This window comes from Macrobrachium nipponense, chromosome 21, assembly GCF_015104395.2.
Source record: "Macrobrachium nipponense isolate FS-2020 chromosome 21, ASM1510439v2, whole genome shotgun sequence".
Classification (NCBI taxonomy): Eukaryota; Metazoa; Arthropoda; class Malacostraca; order Decapoda; family Palaemonidae; genus Macrobrachium; species Macrobrachium nipponense.
In genome coordinates, this window is record NC_087212.1 from 41492062 (window position 1) to 41511053 (window position 18992).

At 34.7% G+C, this 18992-nt stretch overlaps 1 protein-coding gene across 3 annotated transcripts in view; it reads left to right on the forward strand.

Moving 5' to 3' along the window:
* Positions 1 to 18437, forward strand: part of LOC135197960 (reticulophagy regulator 3-like) — a 131415-nt gene extending 112978 nt beyond the window's left edge. For all 3 annotated transcript variants that reach the window (XM_064225257.1, XM_064225258.1, XM_064225259.1), the window contains 3 exons: positions 10514 to 10709; positions 11527 to 11715; positions 12115 to 18437. In XM_064225257.1, coding sequence (XP_064081327.1) covers positions 10514 to 10709; positions 11527 to 11715; positions 12115 to 12656 — 927 coding nt within the window. In that variant the 3' untranslated portion in view covers positions 12657 to 18437. The remainder of the gene's footprint in view (positions 1 to 10513; positions 10710 to 11526; positions 11716 to 12114) is intronic.
* The last annotated feature ends 555 nt before the right edge of the window (positions 18438 to 18992 follow it).

An 18992-nucleotide genomic window follows, 5' to 3' on the forward strand; every position in this document is an offset into this window, starting at 1 on the left:
AATTTACTCTGATTCACGGTTGTTGGCTGTGAGAAATTACTCTGATTCACAGTTGTTGGACATAACAATTTACTCTGATTCACAGTTGTTGGACATAACAATTTACTCTGATTCACAGATGTTGGCTGTGAGAAATTACTCTGGTTCACAGTTGTTGGATGTGAGAATTTACTGTGATTCACAGTAGTTGGACATAAGAATTTACTCTGATTCACAGTTGTTTGCTGTGAGAAATTACTCTTGATTCACAGTTGTTCGACATAAGAATTTACTCTGATTTACAATAGTTGGACGTCATAATTTACTCTGATTCACAGTTGTTGGACGTAAGAGTTTACTCTGATTGACAATTGTTGTACATGAGAATTTATTCAGATTCACAGTTGTTGTCATAATTTAATTTACTCTGATTCACAGTAGTTTGACTTGAGAATGTACTGTGATTCACAGTTGTTGGACATAAGAATTTACAGTGATTCACAGTAGTTGGACGTAAGAATTTACTCTGATTCACAGTTGTTGGCTGTGAGAATTTAATCTGATTGACAGTTGTTGGACTTGGGATTTACTCTGATTCACAGTTGTTGGTTGTGAGAATTTACTTTGATTCACAGTTGTTGGACTTGAGAATTTACTGTGATTCACAGTTGTTAGAAGTAAGAATTTACAGTGATTCACAGTTGTTGATGTGAGAATTTACTTTGATTCACAGTTGTTGGATGTGAGAATTTACTCTGATTCACAGTTGTTGGACTTGAGAATTTATTGTGATTCACAGTTGTTGGACATAAGAATTTACTGTGATTCACAGTTGTTGGGCTTGAGAATTTACTTTTATTCACAGTTGTTGGACATGAGAATTTACTGTGATTCACAGTTGTTGGACTTGAGAATTTACTCTGATTCACAGTTGTTGGGCTTGAGAATTTACTCTGATTCACAGTTGTTGGCTGAGAGAATTTACTCTGATTCACAGTTATTGGCTGTGAGAAATTACTCTGATTCACTGTTGTTGGCTGTGAGAATTTACTCTGATTCACTAGATTTGTTGGACTTCGGTTGAAAGAATTGTTACGTCCTTTAAATTCCACAGTTTGTGGTGGAGTTGATAAATTTTGCTTTGATTCACAGTTGTTAGACTTGATAATTTACTCTGATTCACATTTGTTGGACATAAGAATTTACTCTGATTCACAGTAGTTGGGCATAAGATTTTACTCTGATTCACAGTTGCTTGGACCGTAAGGAGATTTAACTGCTGATTCACAGTTGTTGGACTTGAGAATTTACTCTGATTCCCAGTTGTTGGACGTAAGAATTTACTGTGATTCATAGTTGTTGGGCTTGAGAATTTACTCTGATTCACAGTTGTTGGACTTGAGAATTTACTGTGGTTCACAGTTGTTGGACGTAAGAAGTTACTCTGATTTACAGTTGCTGGACGTGAGAATTTACTCTGATTCACAGTTGTTGGACATAAAAATTTACTCTGATTCACAGTTGTTGGCTGTGAGAAATTACTCTGATTCACAGTTGTTGGATGGGAGAATTTACTATGATTCACAGTTGTTGGACTTAAGAATTTACTCTGATTCACAGTTGTTGGATGGGAGAATTTACTATGATTCACAGTTGTTGGACTTAAGAATTTACTCTGATTCACAGTTGTTTGACATGAGAATTTACGCTGATTCACAGTTGTTGGACTTGAGAATTTACTCTGATTTACAGTTGTTGGCTCTGAGAAATTGCTGTGATTCACAGTTGTTAGACGTGAGAATTTACTATGATTCACAGTTGTTGGACATAAGAATTTACTCTGATTCACTGTTGTTGGCTGTGAGAAATTCTGATTCACAGTTGTTGGATGTAAAAATTTACTCTGATTCAGTTTTTAGATGTAAGAATTTACTCTGATTCACTGTTGTTGGACGTGAGAATTTACTCTGATTCACAGTTGTTGGACATAAGAATTTACTGTGGTTCACAGTTGTTGGCTGTGAGAAATTCTGATTCAGAGTTGTTGGACTTGAGAATTTACTCTGATTCCCAGTTGTTGGACGTGAGAATTTACTCTGATTCACAGTTGTTGGACGTGAGAATTTACTCTGATTCACAGTTGTTGGACTTGAGAATTTACTCTGATTCCCAGTTGTTGGACGTGAGAATTTACTCTGATTCACAGTTGTTGGACGTGAGAATTTACTCTGATTCACAGTTGTTGGACGTGAGAATTTACTCTTATTTACAGTTGTTGGACGTGAGAATTTACTCTGATTCACAGTTGTTGGACGTGAGAATTTACTCTGATTCACAGTTGTTGGACGTGAGAATTTACTCTGATTCACAGTTGTTGGACATGAGAATTTACTCTGATTCACAGTTGTTGGATGTGTGAATATGCCATTAAAGGTTATAGAGAATGAAACAAAATGTAGGAAGTGACACCTGGAATCAGTAGTCCGATCTAAGTTTCTATTCGAGCTAATATCGCTTATTTTCTCATTTGGAACTTGAATTGCAAATGACGCCAGAGATTAATTATACCAGGTATATAGCATCGATATTAAATATCTCCATGTGACATTTGGAGCCAGTTGATGTCATAAGCTTTTTGTATTAAGAAACATTAAAACCGATTCTGTAAAAATCAAAATTTTCTAAGGAGCATCAGATGCACTGCATTGCTACCCAAATACAATTCTTATAGTATTTTAATAATTTTGATTTAAAAAATTATTCATATATTAAATTATTACTTTTTTAAAAAGCGATCTCTTCTTACTGTACCTATTTCCCGTTACCTTCTGTTACTTCTTTCTGATGAGCACTATATTCTTTGGTTGCTCGAATTTCAAGTCAGTGGCCCTTGTGGGCTTGTTTCATATGAATAAAATTCATTTTCTGAATAATAATAGTAATATTAATAATGATAATAACCAGTTAGAATCTAGTGTTACATCAAAACGCTGTCACTTTGAAATCAGTGTAGTAATTGCTGCCACGGAATTTACGGTAAATTTTTTTTAACATATTTACTAATATGCGTAAATTACGTTATTTTTCTCTTCGCATCACGTAACCAAGCACAACAGAGCACATTGCTTAATGAAGTGTGGTTTCTTCAGTTTTGCAGGTCGTTTTCTTGAATTTATCACGTTATGGGTTTTTTGTTTTCAGTAAAAGAAAACTATTGGCTATTTCTCTGTCCGTCCGCAATTTTTCCTTCCGGCCTCAGATCCTTAAAACTGCCGAGGCTAGAGGGTTGCAATATAGTATGCTGATCATCCACCCTCCAATCATCAAACATAACAAATCGCAGCCCTCTAGCCTTAGTATTTTTTTTATTTCTTTTACGGTTAAAGTTAGCATTACACAAGCTAAGAGCTTCAAACGGCATTATACGCTGTACAGTAAAGTCGATTGCACCGAAGTTTTCGGCTTTTCGGTGTTTTTTTTTTTATATATTTATTTATTTTTTTTTTTGCACCATTGGGGTAGCGTAATTGGTGTTCAGTAAGCCTGTTATCACCAGCAATAAGGACACTTATTCCATTTGACAATGAATGTCGGCTTTCTTGTCAGGGCTATTTAACTCTCCAGTCACGAGAAATTGCTGAGCAGCATCTTAATAACGAACTGAGGGCGGTTTGGAAATGCGCCGGAGGTAGAAGACCATGCCGGACTCCATTTACGTGTTATCCTTTCCATAATGATGATCAAGAAATATTACGATTAAAAGATAGTGGAAAAATGGCGGAGAGTATAATGAAAGTGGAAATAGATCAGACTGTTATCGAATGATGCAGTCGTAGAATTCTGGACTAAACCACTGTATCTCAGTCTAATCCCTCATTCAGCCACAGGCGTCAGGCTGTATACGGTTTTTTTTCAGTAACGATTAGGCCCTTTGGGGCTATAAGTCACTAATTTGATACAGTATAGACAGTGCAGTTAGAGTTTAGTATTTGTACATTTTGAGTCAAGTATTCTATTTATATTTAACGAGTGAAGAGAAAAAGACTCGTTTATCTTGAATGCGTAGGCTGTATTGCCTGAAACACTTGATTAGGAAAGTTTAGGAAGTGAAGTTATTGTCAGACAAAGCACCTGATTAGATCGATGCAAATTTTTATCAGCCATTGTTGTGGCGAGCGGAATTCTGTTTCAAAACGTTTGTAGACTGCAAGTTATGTATTTTTTTCACACGATTTTGAAATGTTTTACCAAGCAGGTGAAGTCATTAAGTCGTTTAGTGTATGTACCTAAAATTTTATTTATTGTAATTTAATGTGAAATGATTATATATTATATGTGAAAAGATTATATATTAATTTATGTGAGATGTATGTTTTATGTTTTAATGTTATGTGAAATGATTGTATTAATATATGTGAAACGATCAAATATTTAAAACTTTACCACACATTTAACGTTTTTCAGGTGAGAGGTGTCAGATTTTATTTGTGAAAATAAATACATGTAATGACTTATTTGTCTGCAGGTGAAATGAGTACAAATATATCTCAGATTTGCAATGACTTACCGAATTACATCTATGTGAAATTCATTGTTATACTGAATATAAGCAGCATATAACTGTCGGTTCATGATCGAATTCTATGCTTGAAGTGCGCGTGCTCACGCGGACTTCCACAAACGACGCATCAGCATCATCTGCTAAATTCTATATTGAAAGATATGCGCAGTTTAAAGCGATGCGGACATGTACTCTTTATCCCGTCAAGAGAATGAGAACAGTTTTAACCTTTTGCCTCCATAGACAAAGATAACGTCACCTTTACGAGGCCCTTGTGACTAACTTGGCACTCGTGACACCACCGTCACGTGGGTGTTTTCCCTACGCATTTATTTTGATCTTGATATGTGGTCTGTTCAAGTTGATAGTTGCCAGGAAAGTGTGAAAATGTCACTTGCACGCGGATTTCCGGTCGCCTCACCAGACGTTTTTTTTCTTATTTTCTGTGAGACTTCCTGGTAAATTTAGATTTGGTTTAGAATTTGATAATGAGATGTTTTTGTGCCTCAATAGAAGGGTTGTTCTTGGCAACACAGGTGGTTGTCAGTGTAGGAGGTGATGAGTTCTTGCCAGTGTATTTTGTTTGAATTTACATCGGGCGAACCATTTAGCTGATTAATATTCATGTGAGACTTGAATACGTCCAATCTCAGAGGTACCGGCCAGAGGCGTTTAGTTCTTGGTCTCAGTAAGATAAAGTTGGGGAATTCGAAAAGTTTTTTCCTTATTTTTTTTTTTATATGAACGCGACTTTTACGGGGACGTAAGATGTCACAGTGATTTCCTGGAAGTTCTCTTATTACGCATTTTCCGCTGATTTTCAACAATTTTGCTTGATGCATGCATGCATGCATGCATAGTTAACTGAGAGAACTACTGTTTTCAATATTATTTAAACAAAGATAATTAAGCTAAAGCTTTTTTTCCGTTTATTCTGGTCCACGCAATCATTTCATTAATGGATAAGCAATTTGCTAATTGTTGTATATACTTGGCTTATAACAGAATCAACGAGTGTGCAGCTGCCTATATTTAACTATCGGTGTGTTTGTGTAGGCTGCTCCACCTTTGAAACGAGAAATGGTAAACGATGGTGCGTTTCCCTTTATGCTTGTTGCATAGCAACATGCTGATAATTCGCGTTATTTAATGTTCAGTGATCAGTATGAAGTATTGATTATTTGCCGGCTGGGGTATAGGGATGCCCCGGATTGAAAGTCTCATCCAATTCTGAGGTTCAAGTTTCTCTAGTTATTTAGGTTTTTCGGTTGGGATTTCAGCATTAGTTGTATTATTTCTTCCCATTTTTTTCCAGATAGTTAAACAAAAATTAAGTGACCCCTGATGTTCACATTTCTTAAAGCTTTATTTTAGTATTTTAAGGAACCTTTCGGACGTTTCTACCTGAGCGTACAGTGTAGCTGTACAATGATTAATTGGTATTATTACGCAGTACTGGTGATTCATACATAACCTTCCCTTACAGGGGACTTAATTTTATCAGTAATAGGTCTGCATAAGTTTTAATTTTTTAAAGGGGGAGTTGTCTTTATTGAGACAGGACATTATTGATGTCATTTTGTTTTACTAGATTTCATTTATATTTAATTTCTTTCGGTTGTTAATCCATCTGTCATTTAACTAGTTACGTCAAATGGCACCGTCGTTCGATCCTGTGTGTGGTTTTTTTCTGTTATCTGATTCCTGGCACTACTTAATATGATGAAAATGGACCAATACTGGAAGGAAAACACTTAATATCCTATTTTTATTAACTCTCTCTCTCTCTCTCTCTCTCTCTCTCTCTCTCTCTCTCTCTCTCTATTAAATGCGTTCAGGGTTGAGGTTCTTCAGCAGATTCTGTTGATCGTGAAAGATATGAGCGGGACCGATGGGGATGAATGAAAGCGCCTGCGCTTCACAGGCCGGAATGAAAGACCTTATGAAAGACGTGAATGAGATGGATGCAACTGGATCTGCGCAGTGCTGGACGCAACCAACGATACGTGCGGAGCAACTCGATTTTTCTTAGTTTATGACGTGAGGTTTAAAAGAGCATGATGTGAAAGCCGGACGTCTTTTTTTTTCTTATTTTATTCTTACGCAAAGATAAATATATTCATACATAAATACCCTAATGTAAATATCGGGAGTAAAAGTGACATTTTGTTGTAAGTGAAAATAATGTAAAACTGTGGAAATTATTTAAATTAGAATTCCTGAAACCGAATCAACCGATCTGGGTAAGAACGCAAAAACCTCTTTGTTTAAGAGAGAGAGAGAGAGAGAGAGAGAGAGAGAGAGAGAGAGAGAGAGAGAGAGAGAGAGAGAGCCATCCGTAGCCTTTATCATTATCATTATTTTTAGACAAATGGGAGACACTGTTGTTGGCAGCGGCCTCAGGAACGCAGATGGAAATGATGGATTGAAACAAGTGTTTGTGTGAATGCGAGCACGCGCATGCGCGCAGCCCTATGTGCGTCGGACTTTTATTTGCGAGTAAATCTTCTTCGTTGACACATCGAACCATGCTGGGTGTATTTACATCTCAGGAAGGGATTATCCCCGTAGGGGGTTATTGCCGTCAGCAGGTACACCTCACATGGTGCACTGCAGGCATTGTACTTCAGGATCTTTGTAACGTTTCTTCGGCCCTTGCTGCAGCCTCTTTCATTCTTTTTAGTACCCTCGTTCATGTTCTCTTTCTTCCATGTGATGTACCTTAACCCTCACCTAACAGGTTTTCCTCCTGTTAACCTTTCAAACCTTTTGCTGTCAATTTCCCTTTCAGCTCTGAATGACCTCGTATAGGTCCCAGTGCTTGGCCTTTGGCCTATATTCTATACTCTGTATTCTGTTTGGGAGTTTAAACTCTCTCGCGTCATGGCTCACACACTCCTTGACACATCAGACCATGCTGGGTGTGTTGACATCTCGGGAAAGGATTATGTCCGTGTACCATACCCGTCGTTTGAACATTTCTCGCGTGTACCCCACACCCTTTGTATAGTAAATCCAGCGATGCCCCTCATGAGATCTTGCCAACGACGAAGTTCATGGCGGTATGTGCCCGGTACCCATTCACCCCCCCACTTAAGAAGAGAGAGAGAGAGAGAGAGAGAGAGAGAGAGAGAGAGAGAGAGAGAGAGATCTACAAGTTGAAGGGGTACTTAGTATAAAGATTTCGAAAGCTCCCAAGGACCAACACTAATAATACCTCAGGTTCTATAGTAGGAAGGGACCTATTATTATTATTATTATTATTATTATTATTATTATTATTATTATTATTATTATTATTATTATTATTCATTCGAAATTATACCTCAGATTCTATAGCAGTAAGGTATCATGGTGCATTTTATTACTATATGTACGTAGTGTGTAAAGCGCAGTCACATATCCTCCACATGTGTTACTGCTGGAGGATGCTATTTATGGTCCCTTAATGAAATAATCTAATTAAGGGAGCTTTCATCAGCATCTCGGCACAGTCGCCTTGCCGTATATATTAAGTGTTCTGTTTTTCTGTCATTTTGTTACGGTTTAGTTATTTACAAATCTGCCTTCGATTAGAATCAGAGACAGATATGGACCAAGTCTTTCGCCATTGCAACCATCCTTTAATTGCGTTAAGTTAAGTATGGCATACTCTCAACAAAATCTCCCAATATTACAACGAAGTTGCAGATTCTTAATTGAAATCTGGAGTGATATGAAAGAAAACCTGTATATATTATATTATATATATATATATATATATATATATATATATATATATATATATATATATATATATATATATCAGTATTGAAACTCATTATTGCATTTGATCTGTACATGTTTTCAAGTCGCAGTCTGGGCCAGCGTGGACGAAATATCCCATCATTGCAACAATTCCTTAATTAAAGTCTGTGCATTGAGGACGACGTTGCCTCATTAAGGCAAATATGGAGTGACTCCCTAATTGAATTCTGGGATATTTGAACGAAACGCCCCCTTATAACAACTAATCCGCATAACGTTGATCGTTTTGAATTTTTTATGTTGATTATAACGTCAGGGGCTTTTTAAACACCATTAACATTTTTTATGTTAAATTTTACTTTTATATATGACTAGATAATTGGTTATTGTATCAGTTTTGTCTCCCTACCATTTTTCATTGCGTCTGATACTTAGAATTAGGTTGTAATATGTTATAGAAGATACTTTACATTATTCTTCAGAAGGCTGCGTCATAAAATAAGACAGCATATTATTTTCAACATTTGCAGTAACTGTATGTTTATCAATTACCAGTATTATGTCTTAGTTTCAGCATATGTGATTATCACGGGTGCTGAATGAATTACTTTAAGCTTGAGATGTCCTTTTTGTGGATGTTGTTACTGGGCGTTATTTTGAAATGTGTTATTAGGAAACACTTTGGCACTGATTACTACCGTGTGAACAGTTTATATGGATTTTTAACGTCTTGACGATTAACTTTATTTTCTTTCTTTTTTCTCTTAACTTTCTTTATTTTTTTATCCCATAACTTGTTTTGTTCTTGTTTTTGGCATGATAATGTTTGACATTTCTGAAGAAAATTGACTTAGAGGTATCAAAAGATGAATTTGACGTAATTTCATATGAATGTGTTTTGTATACATATATATATATATATTACATTATGGAAATACTTGGTTTCTAATGTTTGTTTTGATGTTGTTATGGACCATTCCTCCTCTCTCCGTGACTGACATGCCTTCGTCCTCTGCCAGATGTGATATAAGCGTCTGGAGCGTTGGCATGATGTGCCGGAAATGTAGCCTGGTGGTGTGTGCGTGTCTCTGTGTCTGAGAGAGAGAGAGGAGAGAGAGAGAGAGAGAGAGATATGAATCATTATTGTAGTTGTTATCGCACCTAGTCATTGATGCGTGGTCACGCAGCGAGTGCGTAACTTTGTTTATTCTCTCTCTCTCTCTCTCTCTCTCTCGCTGGTTTGCATTTGTGATTATTTCCCCTTTTCTGTGAAACATTATGTACATATACGTGTGTGTGTGTGTGTGAATTTGATGTTTCGTAATTCTGATTTCTTTATTGCCAGCCCGATCCGTCGTGGACTGTATTCTTACACTTCTCTTACAAGTCTAAGATTCAGGAAAAGTAGAAGATGGCACAGAATTCCACCTTCTAGAATCGAATAGTGTGAAAGATTGATAAAACCGAGCTTCAGTAGTAAACTCGTTTATGGGATTGTGAATCCATTTATACGTTTTATATACACATTGTTTTCTCATTGTTGGGTGAATTTTGCGAATCTAGATTCGGATACCTTCGTCTGTGGTTTCATTCATATGGTTTTATTCTGCATATGGACGAAATAGCGAAAAGGCTGTCCAGGAAGTTAGGTAGTAAGTGCTTGGTATTGAGGGGGAAAGAGATTGCCATATTATTTGTGAATTGGAGAATCTTGTTGGTAATCAAGAGTAAAAGTGTACGATGACTTTGGTTAAGATCTATTCTTATTTACTCAGTGGGAACATAATTGAAAGAGAAAACAGAGATAGAATAAGGTTAACGAGTTTCCAGTTGGCTAATAGATTTGGCGCTCTGAAATGTGGATTTGACTGATGTAGCTATTATTAGAATTGGAACGCCTTCTCACATCCACACTTATTTACCATAATAATTTCCTTAATTGGATATTTTATTATTTTGTCTTTGTAAGAATATGCCATTGTGTTGTAGATTATTACATACAATGAAGTGTTTTGCAAGGCCAAAGATGTGTTTACAGGATCTTGTTTTTATACTATTTTCACTTCACCCTGTTATTTTGTGTTGAATAAAAAATTAGAAATCTCACGATGATTATGCTGTAAAGCATTTTACATCTTAGGGACCATGATCTGCTAGGTAGTTGATTTATGCAGAAATTAACATTTTAGTTTCAGTTATCTAATATTTTTTCTTCTTGATTTTCAGTTCTGCGCCATTGTATCGACGGTGCTGAGCGTCTTTGCTGTCATGGGTCACCTGGTCCCTGGAGTGGTGCTTCTGTATGTCTTACTGATGTTATTCATGACAGGACCAGGAATAGTTTTACATGTCCTGCCCGACAGTTTCTTCCAGAAGATTGCCAGAATTAGGGCAGCCCTGAGAGGAGAAGACTCTCAGATGGGTTGGTATATTTTTACTTTTGCCAATATCATACTGTCTTGTTAAAACATCATGTTTATCAGTGGTGCAGTACTTTCTTTTTTCAAGCGGACTTCATGACCAGCTGAAGAGTTAAATCAAAATGTATATCAAGGATAAGTAATAATTCTTGCAGTATGGTATTATTTTGGTAGTTTTATATTGTATTGTTAAAATTCTAAACGTGGTTTACCTGCTTTGACGCTAACATGTATGATAAAGGTTGAAAACTAATACAGAGTAACAATATAATGAAAGAAGCTTACTAGTAAACAAAAATGTAAAGAAAGCGGAAATGCCAAGAATAAGGCAAGACAAAAGGCTAGATAATAGCGCCAGAGGTGATTCAAGAAAGCAGCTGCAACACTGACTCATATTGCGAAATGAAAAAAAATAAATAAATAAGATGGGAAGGCAAAATGATATGAAGTTGTGAATAAGTGCTGCTGCTAGCAAGACAATCCTAGAAACCAGTGAGTTGACTGTGAAGTCTTTTGAAAAAGTGATAAAGAGTGGAGTTGGTATAAGTAGGCAGAATAGTCGGAATCTTCTGGGTCTTGACAAATATTAGCCTGGTCTGGTGATTTCTGCATCAGGGAAATGAGGCTTATTGATTAATAGGGTTTTGTGAAGCAAAACTAAGTAAAAATATACATCTGAATAAGAATTGAAAGTTGTAGAAATTTATGAATTTTCTTTTTTTATTTGAAATTTACCTACCATAAATAGGAGACCTTGCAAAATACTAAGAAAGACACTTTTACATGGCTTACTGATGACAGTGTTACATCATGTTCCAGATACTTCTAATATATCCATGGATAGTGACATCAATGAATTTCTACCTGAACTAAGATCAGCTGAGGCACAGGCTGCCCTGGATGTTCCTCTAACGAGCCAGGACCCTCCCGAGGTTGAACAGATGGTGGAGGAAGCCTATCTACAGGAGGATGAGATGAACAGCACCACCAGGAAGAGACGTAGGGGAGGTAAGAATGGTGAAGGTGAATCCTTAGCAGACCTATCTCTTCCACTTCATAGTGCAGGTCTGTTGCTTGAATATTCCTCTTCCTCACCTTTGGTAGCTCCTTTTGCTCTCAAAATTAGTATCAGGTGTTATATAAGTTATATATTACACCAAATGCAGATTACATTATGTAATGTAATGGTATTGTATATTTAGTGTTATCATTACTGAATTCATTATGGTCTAAATTTATATACCAATCAACCTTTTGACTGATTTCGGTGAGACATGGTTACCCATTAGTATATGGGCAAAGAATGTTAGTATATCATGAAATGTTGTACAAAAGTAGATCATAATAATTACCACTGAAACTGTTTCATGGTCATTATATAGCTAACAATAAATGTATACATTACAGATGGGACTACTTATTTCGCAAGTGGTCTTCCCGAAGATTTTCCATCTTACGATAATGACAGCGTAGAAGATCTGGATGGACCTGATATTGATTTACCAGAGGTGCCCCAGATTGTCCCAGAAGCTTCTCACAGCAGACAAGGAAGTGATCATTATCAAATGAAATTTGTGTCATCTCATTTTGGTGACAGCAGTGAGGAAGATGATGACTTCACAGAAGGCCTTACTTTTGAGGCACGGAGTGAAGTAAGACCAGAAATCCAGCATCCGCAGACTTCCATTCCCGAGGAAGTCAATCCCTTAGGGCAGTTAATGAGTAGTATGATTGCTCAAAATGCAGGCAATGTATTGTCAGCTCTTGGACAGAACCTTGTGACATCTGTGATAGGACAAAGTGTTCAGTCTGAATCTGTAAGCATTCAGCAACAGCCCAGACAACAGCTTTCCTCCTCAGCTAGAATGACAAGGTCATATGACCAGCAACAATCTGTCACAGATTTGGAAGAAGATTTTGAACTAATTTCTGATGAAGAGTTTCAGTGATAATGCACATAAAAGGCCTTTTGGAGGCATCTTCTGCTACGGTGGTGAAAAATATTATTAGTGTTCAGTAACATTTACTTATTAGATCAAGTACTGTAATTGTGATGTTTGTTTAGAAAACGTTTGTAAGGAAACAAAATCGTGATAGCTACTTATACATTTTTTTATGTGAAAGCTTTAAATGCCTTAAAAATAATGAAGCACCATGATATTTTGTTGGTGTACAAAAGAGTGGCAAGTAATGTGCACTGCATACTTCCTGTTTTCCTTCTGTCCATTATGATGGTTTTGCTTCTTAAGAGAGAAAACCTGGCTTTCCTCAGTTTGGGTGCAAGTATTATACCATTTCAGTTTTTTCTTTTTTTGCATCCAATAGTCTACCTATTTATTTATTTATTTATTTTTATTCTACTATTATGTTAAAAACATAATTGTTAATTCATTAATCAATATTTTGCATTGTATGTCTGAGTGGATGCGCTTGAGATGAATTCTATTGTGGATTATAGTCACAACCAAGTTTAAACAGAATCTTTGTAAACAGAAAAAAAGACTTTGTGTACTTTGCAAGCATTCCTTTGATTATTTCACTGTAATTCATTTTGCATTGGTGTAAACATTTTTGTTATAGTTCATTTCAGCCCCAATAGCTCAATGGTAACATGGTACATGGAAGACAGATAATAAATAATAGGAAGTTATGGCTAAAAATATGTTATTTTCAGTTTTGTGGTACATATTTGAAAATATTTATTACAAATATCCATGGCACTTGAAGGAGAAAGATTGAGGTCACAAAAGCACTAAAAAATCAGGCATAGAACTTATTATTTCGTATGAGTTATTTGTGTACTCTATTCTTTTGGAAACAGGTATCAGAATTCATAATCACCATTATTGGCTTCATGTTTTCCTTTAATTGGGCTATATGTTTGTGAATTCTGCCCTCCTCTAATTAATTGTCCTTGCTGGCTGAATTTCAGTTTGTCCAGGTCTTCATTTAAGTTGTTCTCTGTAATTTTTTCCCTTGCTATTTATTTTAATCAGTATTCCTATACATTCTACTACTTCACCAACTGCTCCTCTTCCCTCTTGCATCAAGTATGAAGTTTATCACAAAAATCATTGAGTTTTTTTTTTTTTTTAAACAAGCAGTCTATTTTCATTCAGGATACCTAATTTTCAGGTCATCTCCATTTTTGTCATATTAGCAATGCTTAAGGGGTAATAGTGGTGAGTGATTACACTGAATGGAAGATTAAAAATTTCATTACTTCATGTTTTTTGCAGTTTATGTGCAATCCCGTAAAAATGCCGTTACTCAAGTAATACCATAATTATTTGGTAGGCAAAAAGACCAAAGTCTAATCCTAATTTCAAAATGGAAGAGCAGCTCTTAATTGTCAGGTGAGATCACTCACTACAAGAAGCCAACTGGCTGTATTTTTTGCTAAAGTGATGGTCTCAATACAGGTAGTAGTTTTTCCAATACAGGTAGAAGTTATTTCATTTTTTCTCTGATAAAGCTTTCAGGATTATAACCCTTAGAGATGATGGGAAATCTTTCATAGATGATTGTTATTTCCAGGCCAGCCAGACTCTGGATAGAAACTTACAGATGCACTAACAGACAATAAAATGTTCATTTGGAATTTACAATAGCATCAGTTTTGTGGTAATATACAAAAGCAAGGATTTTTGCAGAACGCTTGTGGCTGTAAAGAAGACTACTTTATCTTAGTTTATTGCCCAAGTCATTGAATCCCAGATAAATTGGAGCTATGTAACCTGCCAAAGTAGCATCCTATTTGTGACAGAGTAGTATGATTCATATTGTACCCTCTTATTAGGTGGTGTCGGGAGGTAGGTAGATCACTTGTTGCTGTTGGTAATTGTAGATATTACTACTGCACCTTAAAAACTGTGGTTCCCAAGTTAGTAGTTTTAGTGTCATTACTAATTTGATGGGTTCCTTCATGCTAATTTGATAGGTTTCTTCCCTCTGAAGGCAGAATTAATACCCTCCTTAACAGCAGCCCACCATTCCTAAAGTAATAGGTTTGTTTTTCTTTTGAACCCATCAAAACTCTTCAGTTTGTTTTCTAGGTCATTCAAGTTATTTCAGAGCCCTCCTCCCACCCAAGTGTGATTTTCCTGTGATTGCTCTACTCAAGTGAAAAAATAAAGACCTATAACGATGCATGTTGTATCTACCAAATAAAGAACTGTAACAATGAATGTTGTATCTGCCAACTAACAACTGCTTTTCTTAGGAATGAGATGTAGAATTTGGTCTTTTTACCATACCAGGCATGACACTGCTGAGGGTTTTGTACATACACCTTACGTATAGGAAGGAACAAATTTTTTTTTTATTTTCTTTTTTTTGTAGTAGCAGTTAGATTACCCTGTACATGAATAAAAGTATTTTGTAGGAATTTCAGAGATGTACTTTAGTACTTATTGTAGGACTAAACTGAAGGAAATTAGTTCACCAAAAAAATTCTGGTACAGTATTTGAATCCAAGTACTGTGTTACTGTACAGAACAGTATATTTTTATTAGGATATTTTGATAGCTTGGTAGAACGATTTTAAAACACGTTGAATGTAAAAAGAATTAAAAAAGGAAGTAGCCTGACAGACAGTGTCAGGGCCACTTTAATAATAATCTAAATGTGGTTATGGTTTTTAAGACAGTATTATTGCATTGATGGTATGTATCACGCCTTAGTATTACTCTTCTAAACAAGAGCTTGTTTTTGGTAAAAACTATAACTTTGGAGCCCTGAATTATGCTAGCAATGCTAACTACATCTAAATTCTGAAAATGAACTCCATGCATCATTACATGTTCCACTTTTGCTAGTGTCACAAATCCAAATTATTTAAATATAAAAGTATAAAATTATATTTAGATGATAATCCTTTTGATCAGATTTCTCTTACCATATCTGTGTTCAAGAAAAATGTTTTTCTGTTAGGTTTTGAATGTCTGTTGGTGTACATTTTAAGGTAACTATGTGTTATTTTATGTATTATGTAGATTGTACCTGAGTGACGTGAATGGTAGGCTAGATATGTAAAATGTTTGATAAAATTTGGCTTCCCAATCATAGGATGTTGATAAATGACATCTGTAGAGATAGTTATTTTTTTTAATCAAAATTTTCTATTGCATATACAGCTTTGCAAATTGTGTTGAACTATTACTGTATTTTTCTGTTTACAAATTAATCAATTAGGTGTGCCCTATTTGAATTCAAAATTGGAATAAAGTGATCTATTCAGATTTAAAAATGTCCATGCAACAAAGTTTATCTTATTGAATCATTTTTGTCATTTGTTAATCACATTCAGTTGACCTACTTGATACTTGGAAAGTAGACAAATTAACTCTGACCATGGATATATTTGTAGTGCAACTTCAGTAACTAAACTTGCGTGAGTGAACTTTGATGCAGTTTTTGGTTAAACGTTTTAATACTACTTCCTATATCTTTGATCCATTGATGTGAGAGTCGAGAATTGTCACCAAGTGGTCAAGGTAACTTCCAATTAATAGTTTGTTCATCTTTAATGCTAAGGGAACTGATGTTCCAATTCTTTTATATTGGTATTATAAGACTTTTGGAGGTTACTAACATTGAATGTTGAGTAATGTACAGACAGATTTTGCATCAAGTAATGTTTAAGTACAGTGTAAATTGGAATTCTGGGGTTAGGTATTTATGATTAGTGTATTCAAAGTATGTCAGTTGATCTTCATGACAAGAGGTAGGTTAGAGTACATGGTTTTCTTACTTTACATATTTAGGCTTTGATGTTACATGTAATCTCCAGGTACATTGTATCATGGAATCTAGTCACCTTATATATATATTTACAAAATTTGAAATGGTAAAATTATAGTGTATCAAATACTATTTAAAAAATTTTATTATAAAAGGAAAACTCATTATTTGGCATTAGAAATAGCCTAGTGGCAGTTATTTCAGACTTTAAATCAAGTATCTTTAAACTGACTTCTGAAGAGTAATTTTTTTTTTTTTTTAATATTTATATTTAGATTTGAAAAACTCAATCAGTTATTAGCTTATTTCTGAAAGAAAAAAATGTACTATATTTTATTAATACACTGAACAGATTCCAGCAATGATTCGTGTCTTTTCTATAATTTCAGTTCAGCAGATACATTTTAGGCTTGGTGCCTAGTGACGCCTATGGCATACAACTTAAGATTTAATACTTGGAAAATAATCTTAAGTGTTACTTAGAAAATATTCTAAGTATTATGGATATAACTACTCAAAAGTTTTTAATAACTGTGCACTACTATATCCTTTGGAGAATATCTTTACTATCCACTAAACACACTACTTGGCTGGATCATTGAATCTTGTGTGATAGTGAATCTGTATTCATCAGTGCAATTACAGAGACCTTGAAGAGAGGCATTAAGATTTATACTTTTTTATACGTGTCTGTAGTATAGCCATAAAAAATTAAAGTAGTATGTACTTGAATATTGTTATTAATAATTTACTTGGCTGCAGTGTGTTATGTGATTTAAATTTATTAGAATGTAATAATTAATTTAGGCCACACTGGCATATTGTTTTTGGAAATATACCAGTAAATTTGTGGTAGCAAATTTTCAATGTACTCTTCTGTATTATGTTTGTATATTTGAAGGTGCAGTTGGCATGTCAAAATCAAAATAGGGTTTAATATTTTGTAAGAATGTGCTTCTGTATGCATCAGAAATGTTGCTATGATGTTGGCTGCATAAATTTTTTAAAATATTTTTAAAGCCAATATTTTTGAAGTTTTAGCATAACACCTGGCTGTAATAGTGTATTTAATAATTTAAAATAATGTAAGGTTAAACTGGGTAACATTCTCTACAGGCCTTTATTGACATGTAGCATTGTCAGGAGTCAGAAAAATAACGTATTGTTTTGTGTATTAAGTACAACCAATACTAGAATTATTATTATTTCTATGCCATTTTTTAACTTGCTAATATTGAACATTATGATGTATTAACCCATTCACTGCATAAACCACAAAATGTACACTGGGGCAGTTTTTTTGTCAAATTTCCTGTTATTAATTTCGGTGAGGAAATTTAGTTTACTTGAAATGATAGGAATTTGTATGTATGGAAAGCTCTTATATCATGTTACAGTGTTAATTGAAAATTTTAAGCAAAATTACCATATCCATTATGGCCAGTAAAATCTTTGCGAACATAATTTTAGTAAGGCTACATTTCTAATGAAGGGAGAATCATTTCTGTAGCATTGAACACACTTCATATTTTAAAGTTTGCCAGTATACACACATTTTTCTTCCTTTCTGTCTTCCATATGTGAATATATTGCAGCATTTTTAGATAATTATGTAATTGTAAGCTTCTATCATACTTGGTTGTGACTTGTAGAAATTCATTGCTATATTTATGAATGACAAAATTAAGAAATGGTGGCATGTCCATTCCCCAGCCGCAAAACTAGTTCACCTCTAATATAACTTTCTTTCTGTGGGAGCTGTAGATATATTGACAGTTTATACTGCATATTGTGATATGTAATAAGTTTTGTATAGGTCTGTATGTATTATATTGTAATACCACATGGGTTTTGATATTGTAGATTTGTCTTTATGTTAAATAGTGTAATTCAGGCAAATCATATTTTATTTTAATTATTGCACCCTATATATATATAAATATATACAAAATACTTGTAACTTTGTGAAATAACAATACACAAATGAATTTTTTTTTTCCCTAACCTCCTTGCTCATAATTGTCAATGTTTTACATTTGCAGATCAAATCATGAAATGCTCATTATATTGTCATCCAAGAAGTTGCAATTAGCACTATCCAGGTTTGATCATACACATAGTGAGAAAAAGGAGAGTGGGTTTTTCAAATCTAGTGTTGTAACAGATATCTGTACCCTGGTACTGTAAAGTACAGTAAAATGTTTCTGTTATTTACATTACATTGCTTATCTTTCCAAGTTTCCCTTACACAAGTAAGAGAGATGGGAAGATTTCATAGATAAAAACAATTTTCAAACATATAATGCATTTTTTAGTAAAAACTTACAAAATTGTCATGGCATTGGGAAAAAAAAAGGTTACCCATGATATCCGGGAAAACCCAAGCTTTCAAATTCAACTTTACATAAGACTGGTAAAGATGAGAGTTCTTACGTGAAATAGCAAACTTGTAACATTTTACAAGGTTGAAAAATTAAGAATTATTTCCCAATTGATTGCAGCAGGCAGAATAAATTACTGAAAAATGTGTACACATCAAACAG